The sequence below is a fragment of the Canis lupus genome, chromosome 6, assembly GCF_003254725.2.
Source record: "Canis lupus dingo isolate Sandy chromosome 6, ASM325472v2, whole genome shotgun sequence".
NCBI classification, from domain to species: Eukaryota; Metazoa; Chordata; class Mammalia; order Carnivora; family Canidae; genus Canis; species Canis lupus.
Genome location: NC_064248.1, coordinates 998,484 through 1,021,362, shown reverse-complemented (window position 1 = coordinate 1,021,362; position 22,879 = coordinate 998,484). Strand labels below are relative to the sequence as shown.

General features: G+C 41.3%; 1 protein-coding gene and 1 long non-coding RNA gene across 2 annotated transcripts; one reads left to right on the top strand and one right to left on the bottom strand.

Moving 5' to 3' along the window:
• Positions 1-259: 259 nt before the first annotated feature.
• On the top strand, positions 260-7,135 carry SBDS (SBDS ribosome maturation factor). Its single transcript, XM_025425736.3, has 5 exons — positions 260-603; positions 1,211-1,340; positions 2,927-3,127; positions 4,476-4,640; positions 6,367-7,135. Exons 1-5 carry the CDS (start codon positions 476-478, stop codon positions 6,493-6,495), a joined length of 753 nt encoding a protein of 250 aa, XP_025281521.1. The 5' UTR covers positions 260-475; the 3' UTR covers positions 6,496-7,135.
• A 2,508-nt stretch (positions 7,136-9,643) lies between these two features.
• LOC125755174 (uncharacterized) lies at positions 9,644-15,802 on the bottom strand. Its single transcript, XR_007410994.1, has 3 exons — positions 15,388-15,802; positions 13,675-13,799; positions 9,644-13,585 (listed from the first exon to the last, which is right to left on the bottom strand). It is a non-coding gene; the product is annotated as an uncharacterized LOC125755174 (long non-coding RNA).
• Between the last annotated feature and the right edge of the window lie 7,077 nt (positions 15,803-22,879).

Genomic DNA, 22,879 nt, shown 5'->3' with positions numbered 1-22,879 from the left:
CACTCCCAACAAAAAATAGGACAAGAATGACAAAATGTTGATAATTGTTGAAGTGGGAGGATGGGCTTAAGGGAGTTGTTCATCATACTTTTTTCTCGACTTCTTTATCTTACAACTTTTTCCACAATAAAAGGGGAAGGTGGGTGTGGCCCCGAGCTGCGGAACTCCCGGTCGCTAAAGCATCAACGTCGCCAGCAAATCAGAGCTCTTGAGCTCATGCGGGAACTACACTGCGTCACGGCAGAGCGCCTCTCCTGCCGGGCGCGGAGCGATGTCGTAAAAGCCACAGTGCGCAGGCGTCGCTGCTCGCTTCTCGTCTGCCGGGTTCGGCCACAGCGGACGCCTGCGCAGTAAGTCCGCCGGCCGTGCTGTGGCGGCCGCCTGGGCAGTTGGCGGTCGGGCCGCGCGCCGCCGGGTCGTTGCAGGAGGTGCCGGCGGCCCTGAGGCGGGCGGCGCGGGCGTGTGAGCAGCGGCCATGTCCATCTTCACCCCCACCAACCAGATCCGCCTCACCAACGTGGCGGTGGTGCGCATGAAGCGCGCCGGGAAGCGCTTCGAGATCGCCTGCTACAAAAACAAAGTGGTGGGCTGGCGGAGCGGCGTGTGAGTGAGCCTCCCCCTGCGGGCGGACGGGGCCTCGGGCCGCGGGGCAGGGCCGCCGCGAGCACTCGCTGCCGCTCCCGGCGTAGCGCGTCGTCACGGCCCTTGTCCGCTTGGGCGGTGACTTAAGAGCTACGGCCAAGGAGCCCCACCTGGGGGTCTGCCGCCGCCGTACCGCTGAGGGGCCGCGACCGAGTCTTCGGGCGTTCGGGGGTCTCCGCCCGCTGGTCCCCGGTGCTGCCATCTAGGGGTCGGGGGCCCTGGCGGCGGTGCCGCGCCCCGCGCCCCGCGCCCCGCGCCCCGCGCCCCGCCCCGCCCGGCACCCCGCGCCCCACCCCGCACCCCGCGCCCCACCCCGCACCCCGCGCCCCACCCCGCCGCGCCCTCCGCGGACCCCCTGCGGCCCGCCTCCCCCTCCCAGGCGGTTTTCTCCCGAGGAGACGTGCGTGGGGCCGCAGACGCGGCGCTCAGTTTCCAGGGCTCCCTCTCCCTGGGGGTCAGTCGGGAGCATTTGCTGTTTCTTGCTTTTTATATTGTTGCCATCTTGTATCTGTGAATGAATTTCCAAGTTTCTCCTGTGTTCACTTAGAATTTTCTCTTCTGTCCTAAGGGAAAAAGACCTTGATGAAGTTCTGCAGACCCACTCAGTGTTCGTAAACGTTTCTAAAGGTCAGGTTGCAAAGAAGGAAGATCTGATCAGTGCCTTTGGAACAGACGACCAGACAGAAATCTGTAAGCAGGTGAGTTCCAGCAGCTACAGCCTCATCAACCCTAATGTTCTTTATAGCAGAACGACCTAGAGGTATGTTAAGCTTTAAAACATTATTTTGGGGGGAGTGGATTATCCTACGATAATTTGACCTAAACATCATCACTTCTTTTTGTTTGTTTTTTTTTTTTTAAGAGAAAGGGGTGGGGGAGGGGCAAAGGGAGAGGGAAAGAGAAAATCTCAAGCAGGCTCCATGCCCAGCACGGAACCCAACTCGGAACCCAGCTGGGGGCTTGATGTCACATGATGGTGACCTGAGCCCCACTCAAAAGTCAGAGGCTTAATGAGCTGAGCCACCCAGGTGTCTCTGTGGCATCACTTTGTTAATTGAAGTATAATTAAATTAGGGATAAGTCCTGTCACCGCCTGTCACTGAAGTGTTACTATAGTCTTACTAAATATAGTACATATGCTGTTCTTTTCTTCTGTGACTTATTTTAAAATGAAAAGTTTGAACCTCTTAATCCCCCTTATTTTCACCTATTCCCCGCCCACCTCCCCTCTAGCAACTAGTTCTCTCTAGTTAAGAGTCTGTCTTTTTGTCTCTTTTTGTTTGTTCGTCTGCTGTGAAATCATGCAGTGCTAGTCTTTCTTTGACTTCTTCCACTTAGCATTATACCCTGTAGGTCCACCCACATCATTGCAAATGGCAAGACTTACTCTTTTTGATGGCTGAGTACTATTCCATTGTGTATACATCTTCATCCTTTCATCTGTCAGTGGACACTTAGGTTGTCCTAAGTCCAGTGTCCAATATCATAGCTGTTATCAGTAAGGCTGCAGTAAACATAAGGGTGCATGTATCTTCAAGTCAGTGTTTCTGTTTTTGGGGGGTAAATACCCAGAGATGTGATTACTGGATCATATGGTAGTTCTACTTCTAATTTTTTGAGGAACCTCCACACTTTCCCACAGTGGCTGCACCAGTTTGCATTCCCGCCAACAGTTCATGAGAGTTCCTTTTTCTCTACGTCGTCACCAACACCATTTCTTGTTTTATTTTCATCCTAGCCGTTCTGACAGGTGTGAGGTGATAACTCATTATGGTTTTGATTTGCATTCCCTTGATGCAAATCATGTGATGTTGAGCATCTTTTCATGTGTCTGTTGGCCTTCTGGATGTCTTCTTAGAGAAAATGTCTGTTGAGGTTCTCTGTTTTAATAAGATTATTTGGCTTCTTTGTTGTGCAGTGCTGTTTTTAATAATTCAGGACATGAACAATTTTGCCAAGTCTCTAAAAATTAAATCTACTGAGTTGCCTTATTTTGTCCATTTATATATTTGTAGTGGAATATTCCTGAAAATAGAATTTCTTTTCAGGGTTTTCACCGTTTACAACTTTTACTAAATTGCCCTTTTCTCCACCTAAATAAGATATTCGAGCACAAGATAATCCAGTATATCCTTTAGGTGAAGGTCAAATTATTTCTTGTAAATCAATAGCTGAGAAGGATGGAATTTAATTTTCTCCCCAAGTTCTTAATTCTTGTGGTTAGTTAACAAGTGACGTGCAATAAAGACATTGCTTATTTAAACCTGTTGGGGTTTTTTTTTAGATTTTAACTAAAGGAGAGGTTCAAGTATCAGATAAAGAACGGCATACGCAGCTGGAGCAGATGTTCAGGGACATTGCAACTATCGTAGCTGACAAGTGTGTGAACCCTGAAACAAAGAGACCGTATACTGTTATCCTTATTGAGAGAGCCATGAAGGACATCCACTATTCAGTCAAAACCAATAAGAGTACAAAACAGCAGGTGAGTGGCTTTTAATGTCAAAAGGTGTCCACGTGAAAATCAATTTTCTCTGAAGAAAACATTAAAATAGTCGGTCTGTAATAATAAAATACTAGTTGGAAGCACTTGGGTCGGAGATTTGGGGGAGGGAGGAGGAGAAGATGGGGCTCGTAGGGAGGAGCAATGGAATTTTTTTTAACAAAGTCCAAATGTACTACAACTCTCATCTCCTTTCCAAATCAGACCTTTAGAGATAAAACTTGGAGTTTTTTTTTTTTTTTAATTTTTTTTTTCAATTTTTATTTATTTATGATAGTCAGAGAGAGAGAGAGGCAGAGACATAGGCCGAGGGAGAAGCAGGCTCCATGCACCGGGAGCCCGATGTGGGATTCGATCCCGGGTCTCCAGGATCACGCCCTGGGCCAAAGGCAGGCGCCAAACCGCTGCGCCACCCAGGGATCCCAAAACTTGGAGTTTTAAAGAGTTATTCCAACTCTGTATTTTAGATTTTATTTATTTATATGTACTTCACATGCCACACAAGTCATCTTTATAAAGGGAACAGTTCAGTGGTCTATTCACAAAGTTCCTGCAGTCTGCCCTAATTTGACAATATTTCCATTGCCACCAAAAGAAACTCTTGTCAACATTAGCAGTCACTCCTTGTTTTCTCCCTCTTACAAGTGTTTGGCAAATTTGTTTTCTGTTTTCTGTGGACTTTTCTATTCCAGACATTTCATATAAATGGAATCATACAATATGTGTCCTTTAAAGGTTCCTACCTGTTATTGTACATGTCAGTACTTCATTCGTTCTTAGGACTTGATAATAACTTGTGTGGAAATACCATATTTCGTTCATGAATATTGGAGTTGTCTAATCCACCGTTTTTATTACAGCCAAACTGGATGTATATATTTTTTTTTTTTTTTTTTTTTTTTTTATGTATCATTCTGGTTTTGATTTGCATTTCCCTGGTAACTATGATTTCAGCATATTTTCATGTGATCTTTAGAAAAATCACTACTTGGACAATTTTTCAATCATTTGTGTTTTCATTATCAAGTTGTAAGGGTTCTGTATATATTCTGGATACTGATACCTCATCAAATGTGTGATTTGCTAGTATTTTCTCCTATTTAATGGGTTGTCTTTTCACTTTGTTGTTAGTTTTTTGAACCACAAAAGTTTGTGTTCTGTAAGTGCAATTTATCTATTTTTTTCTACTGATGTTTCTGTTGTCTGTGTCCTGTCGAAGAACCGCCGCCTAATTCAGCCAGGTGGAAACTGCTTTGTTTTGAATCCCTTAGAAAGTAATGCAGCAGAAGGGGCAAAGAAGTGGCCATTGTTTTCAATTTTGTCTTGCTAGGCTTTGGAGGTGATAAAGCAGTTAAAGGAGAAAATGCAGATCGAACGTGCTCACATGAGACTCCGGTTCCTTCTCCCAGTGAATGAAGGGAAGAAGCTGAAAGAAAAGCTCAAGCCACTGATCAAGGTCATAGAGAGTGAAGACTACGGTCAGCAGTTAGAAATTGTAAGACAAAACACTCTTACTCTTTTGCTTCCTTGTTACCAAAGTAGTCTGTTCTCTAGTCATAAATGTGTAATGAATATTTAGAAGGTAAGAACAGTAAGACATTTCCAGAAACCTCTTATTAATTAAGTAATAAGTAAAAATGTAAAGGTCTAAGTGAAATTAAGTTGTAGTTAAACACACTTTGGATTTTTTTTAGGTGATTCTATGCTTATTTTGGATGAGAGTATATGTTTTACAGTGAGTCTCTTATTATGAGGAAATTGGAAATAAGACCAGTTGAACAGCCTCATTTACGACAGAACTTTTTTTTTTTTTTAAGATCCATTTATTTATTTGAGAGAAAGAGAATCTCAAGCCGACTCCATGTTGAGCTCGGGGCCAGATACAGGGCTCAATCCTACAACCCTGAATTCATGACCTGAGCTGAAACCAAGGGTTAGGTGGTCAACCAACTGAACCACCCAGGTGCCCTATCACAGAACATTTTATAGAAGCAGCCAAAGAATTTTGTCTTAGAACCTCACCCTACAGTGTCAGACACAGTATAGATTCCATTGTCTGCAAACTCATCCCTTAGGACTTTGCAGCAGCTTCAGTTCAAATGAACTCTAGACTGGGATTGTTGAGCATTTCATTCTAAACCTGAAACAACACATCTGACATTCTGAAGTTGTCAAATCTTTTCAAAACTTTACACGTGATTTCTAAATGGGCCTTTCAAGATTTTCTCCTTCAGATGTCAATAAAAAGAGGTACTTTCCTGGAACTATAAATGTTCATGCTAAATTTTAGTACAAAAAGAACTATACTTTTCTAGTCCCATTCACTTTACAGCCAAGAAATCCAGAGAAGTCCTCAGACAAGGAGGTTGATGCCCGTCACAGGGCCTACATGCATAAAGACAGTAGAAGGTTCTGGAAGACAGTATGAAGGTTCCTCAGTTGAAAATTAAGTACACTACAATATAGCAATTGCACTACGAGGCATTTACCCAAAGACGCTGATTTGAAGGAGTACGTGCACCCTGGTGTTTATAGCAGTATCATCAACAATAGCCAAACTATAGAAAGAGCCCAAGTGTCCATCATCTGATGAATGGATAAAGTTGTGGTGTATACATACACACACACACACACACACACACACACACACACAGTGGAATATTATTCAGATATCAAAAAGAATGAAATCTTAGCATTTGCAATTATGTGGATGGAACTAGAGGGTATTATTCCAAATGAAATAAGTCAGAGAAAGACAAATATCATATGATTTCACTCATGTGGAATTTAAGAAACCTAGCAGGTGAAAATAAGAGGGGAAAGACAAAAATAGAGATGCAAGCCATAAAAGACTCTTAATGATGGAGGACAAATTGAGGGTTGATGGAGAGAGGAGATAGGTGGGGGATGGCCTTAAGGAGGGCACTAGTTATGATGAGCACTGGTTGCTATTATGTAAGCTTGAGTCACTAAATTCTACTCTTGAAACCAAAATTTCATTGTTATCTAACTAGAGTTTAAATAAAAATTGGGGGGGGGGGAGACGCTGGACTAGAACCCCGTCTGCTCCCCTGTGCATTGTCTTCGCTCTTTCATTGTAGAACTGTAGCAGCAGGGACATCCGGAAAGTGTCATGTGTTTGTCTTAGAGGAGCTAAAGCCGTGTTCATACTGTTGCTTTGCTCATCTTCATGTGGTGAGCAGCTGTGTTCCGTGTTTCAGGTGTGTCTAATTGACCCGGGCTGCTTCAGAGAAATTGATGAGCTAATAAAAAAGGAGACAAAAGGCAAAGGTTCTTTGGAAGTACTCAACTTGAAAGATGTGGAAGAAGGAGATGAGAAATTTGAATAACATCCATCAAGCTCTTCAGCTCTAAAACACTAAAGTATTTTCTTTTCCCACAGTCCTCTTTTCTGTGGTCTGCTAAATACTTGCTCAAACTGTTGGACATTTTCTATCTTTGTGGTAACGTATACACAAAAAGACTTTCCTAATGAGTATTACACTGTGGGATTCATTTAGTTTTAATGATAAAGTGGGGTTTTAGGCAAAAACGAAAAATCCAAGCTGCAGAGGGCAGAGTAACATGTTGCTACTGTCTCGTGCCTTGTACTTCCCAATGTGCAATTTATCCGAGGCAACTCTTGTGGGTAAAAAGTTAAACTTTGCACATTATATGTGATAAAATAAATGCAGGAGGGTATGACAATATGACAAAAGGAGTGTTTGCTGAAGAAAACATAATGTCTTATTTGTACTTAATGAAACATGTGACCTAATACAAAGTTTGGATGATGACTTCCTGATTATCTGAAAAATAGTTCTGTGATGACTGCAGGACTGAAGGAATATTCGTTAAATGTGCTGCCATAAACTAGATTATTCTCGGTAAAGAATAAAGTCATTTGTTTCTAATCCTTAAAGTTTATAATATATATTAATATAGCTGAATTATATGTAACCAATAAAACCACTCTTTATTTTTATTAAACTGTGTCTTGTGTTTCTAGACAGCTTCTAAGCTCCCTTTCCTCTGCCTTCTGTCTGGTAGGGTTGGAGAGTTCTCAGCAGGATGAAATAAGTCCTTTGAGGAATGGCGAGTGGTTAGAACAGGGCCTGTTCTGATGGACACCTGATAAATCTTAATCGTTTAGGAAGTAATTGAATATAAGTATTTTAGTACTTAAACACTTAAATGGACCACGTGCAAGTTTTTAAAAATCTGCTTGTCTTCAAAGGAGATACTCTATAGTGTTTTACTCAAAATGAACATGTGGTTGTGTTTCGTGGACAGAACTTTTTAACTGAGAGTTTTTGAATTGAACAGGTCCAGATGGGTTTTATAAGCACATAGAATTCACTGCTGATACAAGCACTCAGAAATGGCCCATTTGAAATTATGAAGTTAAAGTTGCTTCTCATAGTGTTAGAAGAAATACTCCTGCTTGATAAGTTGAGAACACTATATGTAATGTTGAATTACTGTTTTGATACCAGTCCTTAAGATGGCCCTCTGATTCCATTTTACTGGTACAGATTATTGTTTCATAAAGATGATCTAAACTCAAAGGCCCAGAAAATAATTTTAGCCAGTGAAGCTTATCTCCAGCTTAGATAATCAGTGTTTCAGGTTGGAAGTCCTCAAGATTGGAAATGTTCAGTAGATGCATCTTGAGTAGGAAAGTTCACCAGTTAGAACATCTCCTTTAGTTTTTCTCATCCTCATTATTCATCTCCTAAAAAGCCAGACCTTTAAGAAATGTCAAATGTAGATCACCTGTGAGTCACACATTAAACATTAAAAACTGTTTGCCTTATATAAATCTCATTACTCAAAAGTAGGTAAAAATTTTGGTTCTCAATCATGCTCCCAGGACCGGTGCTATAATGGGTTGTTTTAAAGTTCTAAGGATTGAGCTGTTTTCTTTTGCTTTCTCAATATAAGCTGTATTGTGTATGTTTGGTCAAAATGATATTTTAGAATTAGTCCTTTCCTGTTGGCATAGCTTCTTTCTGCGAAGCGTTGCTTATACCCATTCACAATTGCTCCAGCCCATGGACCTCACGCCACTTTGAAACCCCTCATAGGCCTGGATTTCACCCTATGTTGCGTTCTGGAGAGCGGCTTACAAAATTCCCACCTGGCATGCTAGATGGTGAGCTCCTCAAGGGCAGGAGATGAGCCATTGTGCCTTTGGACCCAATAGACGTGGGTTAAATGTCTGTGGATTGATACGTGCTCTCTCAGTGAGGGCTGGCAGAGGTGAGGATGGGAGATGACAAATTTGTCCAGTGAATGACTTGGTCAAATCCCTCTTTAAAGCTAGAAAGGGTGTCAGGCTTTGAGCTAAGGCTTCCCACCCTTCATACTGATGCATGCTAATATGCCACTTGGTTTCTGGTCTGCACAGATGCACAGATTTCCCCCACCCCCACCACCCCCAGCTCTCGGAGTCTCTGCCTGCAACCAGTCTCTCTTACATTTATTTGCCCCAGGCTGTCATAAACACCTGTACTCTATGGACTGTGATGGGAAATGGGGTAGAATTCCCTGGGCGGCTCAGCGGTTAGTGCCCACCTTCGGCCCAGGGTGTGATCCTGGAGTCCTGGGATCAAGTCCCACATCAGGCTTCCTGCATGGAGCCTGCTTCTCCCTCTGCCTGTGTCTCTGCCTCTTGCTCTCTCTGTGTCTCTCATGAATGAATAAATAAAATCTTAAAAAAAAAAACTCCTAAGCAGTAGCTAACACCATTGATTTTTTTTTTTTTTCTTGCATGCTACCCTCAAGCCCACATCATGAGGTTCTCTACAACTTTGGTAGTAATGAGTCTCGTTATCTTTGTAAGTTTTTTGCCAGCCTGCTCTCACATTACTGAAATTCAAAGTATTGGTTATTGGAAAACATTTTTCTGCTGCTGTACAATGGTGGATGGTTGCACATATTTTGCCATTGACAGTAATAGCTGAGGGGACAATGGCCATTGATTTTTCATCTCCATGTGTATATACCTATCATGGTACTTGGAAAGTTAATGAGTATAAGTGGAATTTTATGGCAACAATTCCGAGCTAAAAGTATAATCTTGACCTAAATATCATTTGGCTATTGCAGCTCCTACAGAGGAATGATTTCACAATACACCTAGTTGAGTTGCTGGGGGCCCGTTCCAAATACCCTGGAAGAGTCTTCGGTTTCACCAAATTCCTAGTTGGATAAGATTTCTGGTTAACAGAGAGTGGAGGTAAATGAGTTGTGGAGTTAAAGAAGGCAGAGTCATTTTTACTGCAGAGGAAAGTAGACTTGTTTCCTACACTCACACCATATCTCAGGATGTTTTTCCATCTGTTGAGCCACTTGAATGCCCAAAAAATTCATGGTAGAACTCTTCTTGTGGTCACCAAGGATAGTTAACATACTTTTCAAGTGATGAGGTCCACAGGCTTATTTCTTACTGTCACATGGAGAGAGAAAATGAATCAAGACTAGAAATCTTGCATGTAATTAAGGTAAAATAGTTTATGGATTTACAAATAAAACTTTGCAGATTATATGGATACAAGAGTGGTTCAATATTCAATTTCACAACATCAAAAAGAAAGGATAAAAACTATATGATCATTTCAATAGATGTAGAAAAACCATGTGACAACACATCCATTCATGATAAAAACTCAACAAAGTAGGTTTAGAGGGAACACATCTCAATATAATAAAGGCCTTATATGAAGAACCCATCACTATCCTCTTAACTCGATGGCAAGAAAGCTTTTTCTGTAAGTTAAGGAACAAGACAAGGATGTCCACTCTCACTTTTATTCAACTTAGTACTGGAAATCCTAGCCACAGCAATCAGACAAGAAAAAGGAATAAAAGGCATCCAGATTACTTTTTTTTTTTTGCATCCAGATTTCTAAGGAAGAAATAAAACTCACTATTTGCAGGCGCCTGAGTGGCTCAGTTGATTAAGCATCTGCCTTTAGCTTGGGCTGTGATCTCAGGGTCTGGGATCAAGTCCCTCATCCACCTCCCTGCTCAGTAGGGAGCCTGCTTCTCCCTCTGCCTCTCTCCCCCTTCTTGTGCTCTCTCTCTCTCTCTCTCTCTCTCTCTCACTCACTCACACTCTCTCTCAAATGAATAATTTAAAAAAAATATTTGCAAATGACATGATACTAAGAAAACCCCAAATAACCCACCAAAAAACTACTAGAACTGATAAATGAATTTGATAAGATGCAGGATACAAAATAAGTGTACAGAAATCCATTGCATTTCTATACACTAATAATGAAACAGCAGGACACCTGGGGGGCTCAGTTAAGCGACCAACTCTTGATTTTGGATCAGGTCGTGATCTTAGAGTCATGAGATTGAGCCCTGTGTCAGGCTCCTTGCTCATCGGGAATCTGCTTAAGACTCTTTCCTTCTGCTTCTCTCCCTGCCCCCTCCTCTCCGCCACTCAAACAAATCTCTTTCTCTCAAACAAATCTTAGAGAAAAAAAAAAAAAGGCAGCAAAAAGAAACTAAGAAAACAATCCCATTTACAATTGCATCAAAAATAATAAAAATACCTGGAATAAACTTAACCAAGGAGGTGAAAGATGCTGTACTCAAACCTGTAAAGCACCAATGAAAGAAATTGAAGATGACACAAACAAATGGAAAGGCATCCCATGCTCGTGGACTGGAAGAACAAATACTGTTAAAAAGTCCATACTACCCAGAGCAATGTAGAGATTTAATGCAATCTCTACCACAACACTAGCAACATTTTTCACAGAACAAGAACAAATAATCTTAAATTTTATATGGAACTACAAAAGACACAGAATAGCCAAAGCAATCTCAAAAAAGAAAACTAAAGCTGGAAATATCACAATTTCAGATTTCAAGATGCAATACATCAAAACAGTATGGTACTAGCACAGAAGTAAACACATAGATCAATGGAACAGAACAGAAAGCTCAGAAACTCGCAATCATGTAGTCAATTAATCTTCAACGAAGAAGACATGAATAAGCAATAGGAAAAAGTCTAACAAATCGTGTTGGGAAAACTGGACCACTTTCTCATACCATGCACAAAAATAACTCAAAATGGATTAAAAGACCTAGATGTGAGCTATGAAACCATAAAAATCCTAGAAGAGAACACAAGCAGTAATTTCTTTGACATCAGCGGTAGCAACATCTTTCTAGATATGTCTCCTGATAAAAAGGAAACAAAAGAAAAATAAACTGTTAGGACTACATCAAAATAAAAAAAACTTCTGCACACCAAAGTAAACAACAAAACTAAAAGACAACCTACTGAATGAGAGAGGATATTTGCAAATGACAGATCTGATAAAGGGTTAGTATGCAACATACATAAAGGGCTTACACATGCAATTCAACACCAACCCCCCCCCAATAATCCAGTTAAAAGGCAGAAGACATGAACAGACATTTCTCCAAGGAAGACATACAGAAGGCCAACAGACACATAAAAAGATGCTCAACATCATTCATTATCAGGGGAATACACTCCTGAATACAAAGAGATATTACCTCACACCTGTCAGAATGGCTAAAATGAACAACATAAGAAAAAAGTGTTGGGGAGGATGTGGAGAAAAACCCTCATGCACTGTCAATGGGAATGCAAACTGGTGCAGCCACTGTGGAAGACAGTATGGAAGGTCCTCAAAAAATTAAGAATAGAATTATCATATGATCCAGTAATGACACTACTAGGTATTTACCCGAAGGATACAAAAACACTCATTTGAAAGGATATATGCACCCCTTTGTTTATAGCAGCATTATTTCCAATAGCCAAATTATGGAAGCAAATGTCCATCAACTGATGAGGGATAAAGAATATATTTTATACACACACACACACACACACACGAGAGAGAGAGAGAGAGAGAATGGAATATTATTCAGCCACAAAAAGAATGAAATCTTGCCATATGCAACATGAATAGGTCTATAAGGTGTAATACTAAGTGAAATAAGTCAGTCAAAGACAAATACCATATCACTCATATGGACTTTAAAAAACAAAACAAATGAGTAAAGAAAGAGACAAAATAAAAAAACAGATTCTTAATGATAGAGAACAAACTATGGTTACCAGAGAGGAGTGGGTAGGGGATGGATGAAATAGGTAATGCAGATTAAGCTGCTTGCAAATATAAATCTCCTGATCCAAAGACACAAGGGCAATCAATCACAGGTATTTATAAAAAATAATAATAAAAATAAAAAATCACAGGTATTTATTTATCACAAAGCTGCTTCTCACAGGAGCAACTCTACATAGTGTGTTTTTGTCTCAAAAGGCCCAGATTTATGTATAATGGTTCATTCTCCCAAGCAACCCAAGGAAGCCAGCTAGTCCTTAATAAAATGCTGATTGCCAAACTTCAAAATCCTTATTCTCAACAATAGTCCCAATGTTTATGAGTTTATGTATAAGAAATTTTTATGGGGGATCCCTGGGTGGCGCAGCGGTTTGGCGCCTGCCTTTGGCCCAGGGCGCGATCCTGGAGACCTAGGATCGAATCCCACGTCGGGCTCCCGGTGCATGGAGCCTGCTTCTCCCTCTGCCTGTGTCTCTGCCTCTCTCTCTCTCACTGTGTGCCTATCATAAAAAAATAATAATAATAATAATAAAAATAAAACTTTAAAAAAAAGAAATTTTTATAAAATGTTTAGCATAAGAATTTTTATAAGATGTTTAAAAATGTTTAATTTTTATTAAAAAATAATTGCATGATTGCTTTCCCAACTCCCTGCTAGGGCGATCCAAACTTACTAACCAAATCACTTTGGATGAGATGAGGAGCCTGGAACAAAGGCTGCCCAGACAATTTTTAAAAAGGTCAATCAGGAGAAAGTTGTCTTACCAAATAATAAAACCATCTGCATGGCTGCTATGATCAAGGCAATGTAGATCAAGGCATAGAATAGACAAGTCAACCAATGTAATAGAGCAGAGCCCAGAAATGTGGGGCCCAAACCCAAAACAGATGAAAATTTAATATATGATAAAAGAAGTTCTGGTAGGCAAAATAATGCCTCTGCCCACCTACCCACCCAACCAAAATGCCCATGCCCATGCCCTCATCCCTGGAGCTTGTGAATATACTTCTCCACATGGCAAGAGAAATTTTGCAGATGGCATTAAAGTTACTTTAAAATGGGGAGATTATTTTGGATTATCCAGATGGTCCCGGTATAATCATATGTGCCCTTAAAAATGGAAGAGGAAAGCAGACTGACTGGTTCAAAAATGTACAGGGGCAGGGCAGCCCCGGTGGCCCAGCGGTTTAGTGCTGCCTTCAACCCGAGGTGTGATCCTGGAGACCCGGGATTGAGTCCCGCGTCGGGCTCCCTGCATGGAGCCTGCTTCTCCCTCTGCCTGTGTCTCTGCCTCTCTCTCTCTCTCTGTCTCTATGAATAAATAAATAAAATCTTTTTAAAAAATGTACAGGGGAAAAAGAGGCAGGAAAGGGTTGCAGCATGAGAGGTACTTTACCTACCTTTGCTGGCATTGAAGATAAAGGAATGGGACTTTAAGCCAAAGAACTCAAAGGGCCTCCAGAAGCTGGGAAGGACCCTCCACTGGAAGCCACCAAGGAAATGGGCAGCTGAAAGGAACTAAATTCTAAAAAAAAAAAAAAAAAAAACCTGGAATAGTAAGGAAACAATTTTCTCCTAAAGCCCCCAGGATGGAACACAACCCTGCTGACCCTTTGATTTTCCGCAGTGAGACCCATACTGGGCTTCTGACACACAACATTGTATGAGCTTCTGACATACAGAACTTCAAGGTAACCAGTACATTTAAACTGCTAAGATTGTGGTAATGTCTTATGTAGAAATTCTAGGGCAGGCTGGGTGGCTCAACAGTTTAGCACCGCCTTCAGCCCAGGGCATGATCCTGGAGACCTGGGATTGAGTCCCATGTTGGGCTCCCTGCATGGAGCCTGCTTCTCCCTCTGCCTGTATCTCTGCCTCTCTCTCTCTCTCTCTCTCTCTCTCTCTCCCTCGCTCCGTGTCTCTCATGAATGAATAAATAAAATCTTAAAAAAAAAGAAATTATAGATCACAAATGTTTCATTATGGTGACCAAAAAATGGCTGATTGCTAAATAACATTTGCATAATCTGCTGTGTATCTAAACAGTCTCCTACATCTAACATAGAGGAAAAATTAATTTTACATGCACTATAGAACTAAGTGTAGAAATAAAGCCATGAAAAGTGTCAGAAAATATAGGAAAATATCTAACCCAAGAGTAAAATAGTCTTTCTTAAGGAAAACAGAAACCTGGAAACTATAAAGGAAAATAGTAAGAGATTTAACTACATGAAGGTGACATTTCTGAATGACAAAAGACATTTCAAGAAAGTTTAAAGAAAATATGGTTGGAAGAATAAGACAGGTGGAATGCCAACAAGTTAGGACAAACCATTATAAAGCTCCTATACTCATCCCAAGCACTTGGATGGACAGTAATTTGAAATAAACACAGAATAAGATAGTCAACTTCTCTCATAGAAATGCAAAGTAATGAGAAATCATTTTCTATCCATCATACTGAAGAAAAAGTAAAAGACTATTTCTGATACTGTCAAGAATGTGGAGAAACAGGCACTTTCATGCATTATCTGATAGAAGTGTAAATTGCAACAACCTTTAAGGAAAACAATCTGGTGATATCTCTTTTTTTTAAATTCTAGTATAGTGACCATACCGTGTTATAATAGTTTCAGGTGTATGATATCATGATTCAACAATTCCATGTGACCCAGTGATCATCATGCTGAGTCATCACCTCTTTCACCCATTCCCATCCACCTAGGTTCCTTCCATAGTTAAGAGTCTGTTTCTTGCTCTCTCTCTCTCCCCTTTACTCATTTGTGTTGTTTCTTAAATTCTACATATGAGTGAAATCATATGGTATTTGTCTTTCTCTGATGGACTTATTTCACTTAGAATTATATACTCTCGGGAACCCTGGGTGGCGCAGCGGTTTAGCGCCTGCCTTTGGCCCAGGGCACAATCCTGGAGTCCCAGGATCGAGTCCTGCATCAGGCTCCCAGCATGGAGCCTGCTTCTCCCTCTGCTTGTGTCTCTGCCTCTCTCTCTATATGTCTATCATAAATAAGTAGAATCTTTAAAAAAAAAAGACTTTTCTTGCTTCTTGAGGAAGGCCTGTGTTACTATATACTTCCCACTTATATACTTACCTCTTTTGCTGTGTCCCAAAGGTTTAGGATTGTTGTGTTTTCATTTTCATTTGCTTCCATGTATTTTTAAAATTTCTTCTTTAATTTCTTGGTTAACCCATTCATTCTTGAGTAGGATGCTCTTTAACCTCCATCTATTTGTGGTCTTTCCAATTTTTTTTCTTGTGGTTGACTTCAAGTTTCATAGTGTTGTGGTCTGAAAATATGCATGGTATGATCTCAATCTTTTTGTACTGATTTGTAATGTTGCATGTGTACTCAAAAAGAGGGAGGGATCCCTGGGTGGCGCAGCGGTTTGGCGCCTGCCTTTGGCCCAGGGCGCGATCCTGGAGACCCGGGATCGAATCCCACGTCGGGCTCCCGGTGCATGGAGCCTGCTTCTCCCTCTGCCTGTGTCTCTGCTTCTCTCTCTCTCTGTGTGTGTGACTATCATAAATAAATAAAAAATTAAAAAAAAAAAGAGGGAATGCTCTGTGTCTATTAAGTCTACCTGGCCCAATGTGTCATTCAAAGCCCTTGTTTCCTTATTATTTTTCTGCTTAGTCGGTTTGTCCATTGCTGTGAGTTAATGTTCCCTAGTATTATTGTATTATTATCAATGAGTTTCTTTAAGTTTGTTATTAACTGCTTTCTATATTTGGCTGCTCCCAAGTTGGGGGCATAAATATTTACAATGATTTGATCTTGCTGTTACAATTATTAGACCCTTTTATCATGATTTAGTGTCCTTCTTCATCTCTTATTACAGTCTTTAGCTTATAATCTAGTTTTCCTGATATAAGGATGGCTCCTCCAGCTTTCTTTTGATGTCCACTACTAGCATGATAACTGGTGTCCACCCCCCCACTTTCAATCTGGAGGTGTCTTTGGGTCTAAGATGTGTTTCTTATAAGCAGCATATTGATGAGTCTTGGTTTTTTTATTCATTCTGATACCCTATGTCTTTTTTTTAATTTTTTTTATTTATTTATGATAGTCACACACAGAGAGAGAGATAGAGAGAGAGAGAGAGAGAGAGAGGCAGAGACACAGGCAGAGGGAGAAGCAGGCTCCATGCACCGGGAGCCTGACGTGGGATTCGATCCCGGGTCTCCAGGATCGCGCCCTGGGCCAAAGGCAGGCGCCAAACCGCTGCGCCACCCAGGGATCCCCCCCTATGTCTTTTGATTGGAACATGAAGTCCATTTATATTCAGAGTAAATTATTGAGTTCAGTACCATTGTATTCCCTATAAAGTTGCTGTTCATGTAGATTGTCTTTGTTCCTTTCTAGTCTTTGTTGTTTTTGGTCTCTCTTCCCCACTTAAAGGGTCGCCTTTAGTACTCCTTTCAGAGAAAGTTTAGTTTAGTGGTCATGAACTCCTTTAGTTTTTGCTTATCTTGGAAACTTTTCATCTCTCCTTCTATTCTGAATGACGGCCTTGCTGGATAAAGTATTTTTGGCTACATATTCTTCCCATTTAGCACAATGAATATATCATGCCAATCCTTTTTGGCCTGCCAGGTGTCTGTGGATAGGATACTGACAACCTTATGTTTCTATCCTAATAGGTTAAGGATCTCTTGTCCTATGTGCTTTCAGGATTTTCTCTTTCTCTCTGAAATTTGCAAGCATCACAATTGTATGTCAAGAAAGTGATGTTTTTGTTGATTTTGAGGGGGGGATCTCTGTGCCTCTTGGATTTGAATGCCTTTTTCCTTCCCCAGATTAGGGAAGTTCTTAGCTATAATTTGCTCGAATAAACATTCTGCCCCCTGTCTCTTTCTTTGTCTTCTGGGACACCAACTATCCAGATCTTATTTCACTTCATGGTATCACTGATTTCTCAAAGTCTGCCTTCGTGATCCAGTAGTTGTTTTTCTTTCTTTTTCCCAGCTTCCTTATTTTCCATCATTTTGTCTTTTATACACTGACTCTCTTCTGCCTGGTTTATCTTCATTGTTAGAGCCTCCGTTTTTTACTGCATATCAGTAATAGCATTTTTCATTTCAACCTGATTAGATTTTAGTTCTTTTATTTCTATAGTAAGGGATTTTTTAGTGTCTTCTATGCTTTTTTCAAGCCCATCTAATATCTTTATCATCATTGTTTTTAATTTTAGTTCTGACATCTTACTTGTATCTATTTTTATTAAATCCCTGGCAGTGAGTACTTCCTCCTGTTCTTTCTTTTGGAGTGAGTTTCTCCCTCTCATCATTATGTCCAGAAAAGAAGAGAGGAAAGAGAGAGAAAGGACAAAAATAACAACACCAGGAAAAAAAAACAAAAAACAAAAATCAGAAGAAAACACAAACAAAACAAAATAAGAAAAAAATCAAACAAGAAGTAAAACGCAACAAAACAATTAACCAGATCCTGGGTGTGTTTTGGTCTGTTTGTTAAAAGAAATTAGATCCCAGGGATCCCTGGGTGGTGCAGCGGTTTGGCGCCTGCGTTTGGCCCACGGCGCGATCCTGGAGACCCGGGATCGAATCCCACATCGGGCTCCCGGTGCATGGAGCCTGCTTCTCCCTCTGCCTGTGTCTCTGCCTCTCTCTCTCTCTGTGTGACTATCATAAATAAAAAAAAAAAAATTTCTGGTAGAGTTCTTAAAAAAAAAAAAAAGAAATTAGATCCCAAAATAAGAAAGAAAAACTTATATATGTGTATATATATATACAACAATAAAAATAATATACAACAAAAGGAAATCAAAAGTAATATTCATATATATCATGTGTATTAAAATAAAAACTAAAAAAGAATTTTAAAAAATAAAAAAATAGCTGAAAAAATAAAACTTAAAGACTGAATAATTTTTTTTAAAACCCATGAGTGCTATATACTGCTTTCTCTAAAAAGTGAAGTTTTTCAGTTCTCTATGATTGGTAAATTTGGTGTTAGTTGGTTGTTCCTGCTAGACTCCTGGGAGAGGGGTCAATTGTGTTGATTCTTAGGTATCCTTGCCTGGTGGAATTGTACCTCCCTTGCCAGGGGGCCAGGCTCACTGTAAACTGCTCAAAATATTCAACTAATAAAATAGAAGTAAATTGAGAAAGGATAGCTCTTCCTGGAATAAAATGGTTCACCACAGAAAATTTTTTTCTTTAAAAAGCTTTTTGATGAATTTAAAGTGACATTCAACCTTTATTCTCATCAAGATTCATTTTCAAGGAGCTCTTCTGCCCTGCCCTTTGGATATTGTGGGTGAATTCCATGGTTCTGGGACCTGTTCTTCATGTGACTTGGACTTTAGCAGGTGACTCTGGCCCTGCGAAGTAAGTTATGAGAGCAGGAAGCCCAGGAAAGAGCCATAGATGTCTCAAGTTGAGGTCTTGGACCCACTTTGAGGACTAGGAAGCATTTGATTTAATAACTACTGAGGACAGTTGTTAGGAAAGCCATGAAAAGGATTTAAAACAAAACAAAATAAAAACAGATACATGGGGAATGGGTAGAAGGCTCCCAATGAAGAGAGAAGACTGGAAGGTTTGCACAGAGTGGTTACTTCTTACTGCAGTTCATCTCCCCTGGGACAGATGTTGTGTATTGGCACCAGATTCATGTGCCTCTCCTCCCAGGCTGGGGTCCAGTGGCTCGAGGACTTGGTGCCAGTGAAATACTGCCTATTCTCTTGTCCTCGAGTCTCAGGCTCAAGGCTTGGATCTCAGATTTGAGCTCTTTTAATCAGTTTTCAAATGTTTTGCTTTTCTCCAAGCAATCTAGCCTATAGTAGACCACAGAAGGGCACATAGTGGGGCACCCTACCCAAACATTTCTAGAGCAACCCACTGTCACGTCATTTTCCCTTTTCCATCCTGACCTAGTGTATGTGTACATATATTATTCAGCTACAAGTTTTTCCGAGGAAAAATGCCCTTACTACGTGTAGTGTACTCTAATGTTTTCTATTTTTACTACTGTTCTTTTTCCTTTTTTTATTGGTTTTCATGCTGGCCATGACCCGAAGCTTGAATACCACTGCTCTACATGACATCATCCCAGATCACAAGCAGAGGCTTTGAGGGAAGGGTTGTGTTTTTTTTTCCACTGTCCTTTTGCTTCTGAAATGATATTTTAACAGCAGTCTCATCTCTCATCCCCCCCTCATCTGTTGCCTCTCCTCATCTGACGTTGACCCAGATGGAGACGTGGAATCCTCAGCCATGCACTCGTATACTCACTCCAGCTGTGCGCCTACTAGTGCTCAAATCTTGGCATTTTTACACCAACCCTACCCAACAGGCACACCATATGGTTAGTGTACATGACCTTCCTGCCCTGAGCCTGAAGGCTCAGAGGGCAATTTCTAACAGGTCCATTGTATCATGAATGGCTTTTGCAAAGCTCAACATCTCTCTTTTTGGTCTCTAATAAGAAAGTGTCTTTTTAGATCCCCACCTCTCAAATCCAATTTCCTTTTTCAAATGCAAAGTCTCCAATATCGTTTGGAGTTGAAAACTGTTGGGGATTATTGCACAAGGGCTAAAAAAGATAATCAAAGGATGAGGGGAGAAAAAAGAACTTTTGTTCAGCAAACAGTAGAATTTCGCCTGTATTCATTCCTACTTCTTTGCTTCTGTGCATTTGGGGGTTTTATAACTTCAGTTGTTCTATAAACTATAGAAGAAAGGGTGTGGACTCCAGAATCAGAAAACCCTGAGTTTTATCCCAGCTTTGCTGGCTAATAGCTGCGTGACCTTGGGCAAATCACTTGATCTCTCTGTGCCTTTATTTCCTCATCAGTAAAATGGAGCTGATAGTGCATGCAAAGTCTAAACCCATCCCAGAGCAGATGCACAATAAATTGTTAATATTACTTCAGAGGAGTTTAGTGATTCATGTCCACAGCCACAAAACAAGCTGTTGGCTGAACAAGAGAACATCATTTTCCCCAGGGGCAGAACAAGGCATGGGGGACCAGGCTCCAACACCTAACTGCTATAGAACTCAGGGCAAGGTTATTTAGTCTCTCTGGCATTTGGTTTCCTCACCCCTAAAGTGGAGAAAATACCCTATCCATCTCACATGATGCTTAAGCGACATCATTCCCTAACAGGACATCAAAATCAGACTCATTATGTCCTAAATTACTCTTGAGAACAGTAGGTGACAAGAACTCCTGAGAGAAGTGTTGGACATCTACACAGGACATGCTAACACTGATGGATAAAAGCCAGAAGGAGTTGAACAGCTTTGAGATTTGCATGTCCCTTAGAACTTTAAGGACAAGACTGATTCTTGCCTCTTGTCTGGAAAAGTCTAAAGCAGAGGAGAGAGAACTTCATCAGAGTAAAGGACTTGGGTCAGGGCCAGGGTGGACATTCCCTTCATGAAGGTAGTCGACCCAAACCATCTGCAAAGGACCCTACCTAAGAGGTACCCCAATTGCCACAATCAGGAGCAGAGAAGGATGCTGTACTCTGGCACTTGAGCAGGAAAGGTCATAAGGGAACCATGCATTCGGAGCCCCCGCAGGGTAGTAGGGCAAAAAAACCCCACAAAATACCCCACAAGGCCATGAGCCAACATTTGGGCAGCTGCCACAAGCAGAAGATACCAAGGTCATATGGCAACTGCCCAGTCAAGTAAAACCTTTTCAGTCCCCTTTACATTTCCTTCCTCCTTTCCTCCCTGTCATCAGACCCAAGTGGGTGAGGAGGCGGCCTGAGGAGAATCCTTCTATGCAGCAGGGTTCTGGGTCCAGATCAGGAGGGGAGCCATGGGAGAGGGGAGGAGCTTTAAATTGCCTTTGTATCCTTGTTTGCAAAATGAATGGGGTTTCGAATATCCCCAACCTCCCAGAGATGAGGACCAAGTGAGGTAATACACATGATGTGCTTGAAACAGCGCCCAAAAACCTAAAGTAAGCCCTGGACCCTGGTCAGAATAACAAGCCCACAGGCACACAAGTCTGGGTTATAGCCTGGAGCTTCCAGGTGGCTCTTCCTTCAGTTTCTCTGGCATTTTGTAGGTTTTGTCTTGGAAGATCAGCCTCTTTGGGCCTATTCAAAGACAACATCCCTGAACTGAGCAGTGACACAGCCCAGCAATTCCTGTCAGATCAGGACTTGTCTGGACTCACTGGCCCCTGTGTCCCCAAAAAGGGCAGCTTCCTCATCCTAGCCTCCAAGCAGTCAGAGTACAGGACAAAGGTACAATATAGACAGCTGCCAAGGCTGCCAGGTGTGGCCCACTTTCTCCCCAACTCCTCTACTGCCATCTTCCCTACTGATGGGACCACACGGACGTGTAAGCCTCCTACCCAGTTAACTTGCCACTCCTGTCCTTTGGAGACTGGTGTGATATGCATGGAGATGGTAAACCCACATTAACACTGAAGGATTCCAAAGGTGTGGCCTCCATTTTTTCAGTTCTTCTGGTTGAGGGGGACACCCAAGATTGAGTCACCATCTCTAATAAACTACTCTGATAAGTGTCAAAGAAAAGGGAAATTTCAGGGATGCCTGGGTGGCTCTGTGGTGCAACGTCTGCCTTCAGCTCAGGTCGTGATCCCAGGGTCCTGGAATCGAGACCCGCATAAGGCTCCCCACAGGGAGCCCGCTCCTCCCTCTGCCTGTATCTCTGCCTGTCTCTGTGTGTCTCTCATGAATAAATAAATAAAATCTTAAAAAAAAAAAAAAGGAATTTCAGACTCAGGAAACCCCACAAACACCATTGAAAGCAATAGTAACAACAGCAACCCACATCCCCAGGCAGTGGGGTGAACCCTGAGCATCCAATTCCAGTCCAGTCCTTTATAGGTGTGTCATGCAGAGTCAAGAAGAGCAAAGGCTCAGGGATTGTTTAGACTAAAGGAGTTGAGGGACACAGGACAGCTGGATGCATGTGTCATCATGCATTGGATCCTAGGGGAATAAAGCTGTTCGTGACATTATTGGGTTTCATCTCACAAAACTTGAATATGGGTAAGAGATTAGATAACAGTATTGGATCAATGTTAAATTTCCTGGTTATATAACTGTGGTTATATAAGACGATGCCCTCATTCTTAGGAAATACAGAAATATTTACGAGCAACAGGGGAGGGATGATGTTGCCAATTACTCAAATGGTCCAGAAAAAAATATGTTCTACAGAGAAAGAGACAGAGAGCAAATGGACCAAAGGTAAACAATGGTAATTCTAGGCCAAAGATAAATGAGAGTTCTTTGTGCTATTCTTGCAATTTTTCTAGAAGTTTGAAAGTATATCAAAATTGAAAGTCACAGGAAAGCAAGCCACAGTGAATGGATAAATGTCCTAAGGTCCTGCCTCACAAACATTTCTGTTGCTCCCAGATGAGACAGGCTATGGAATATTCCCACTTCAAAAATTTTTTTAATTTTTATTATTAAGGTACAGTTGACATCCAGTGTTATATATTAGTTTCAGGTGCACAACATAATGATTCCGCACTCCTGAGTGTTCATCACTGTAGGCGCACTCACCACCCCTCACCAGACGACATCATCACAACATCGTTGACAATTTTCCCTACGCTGTACTGTCC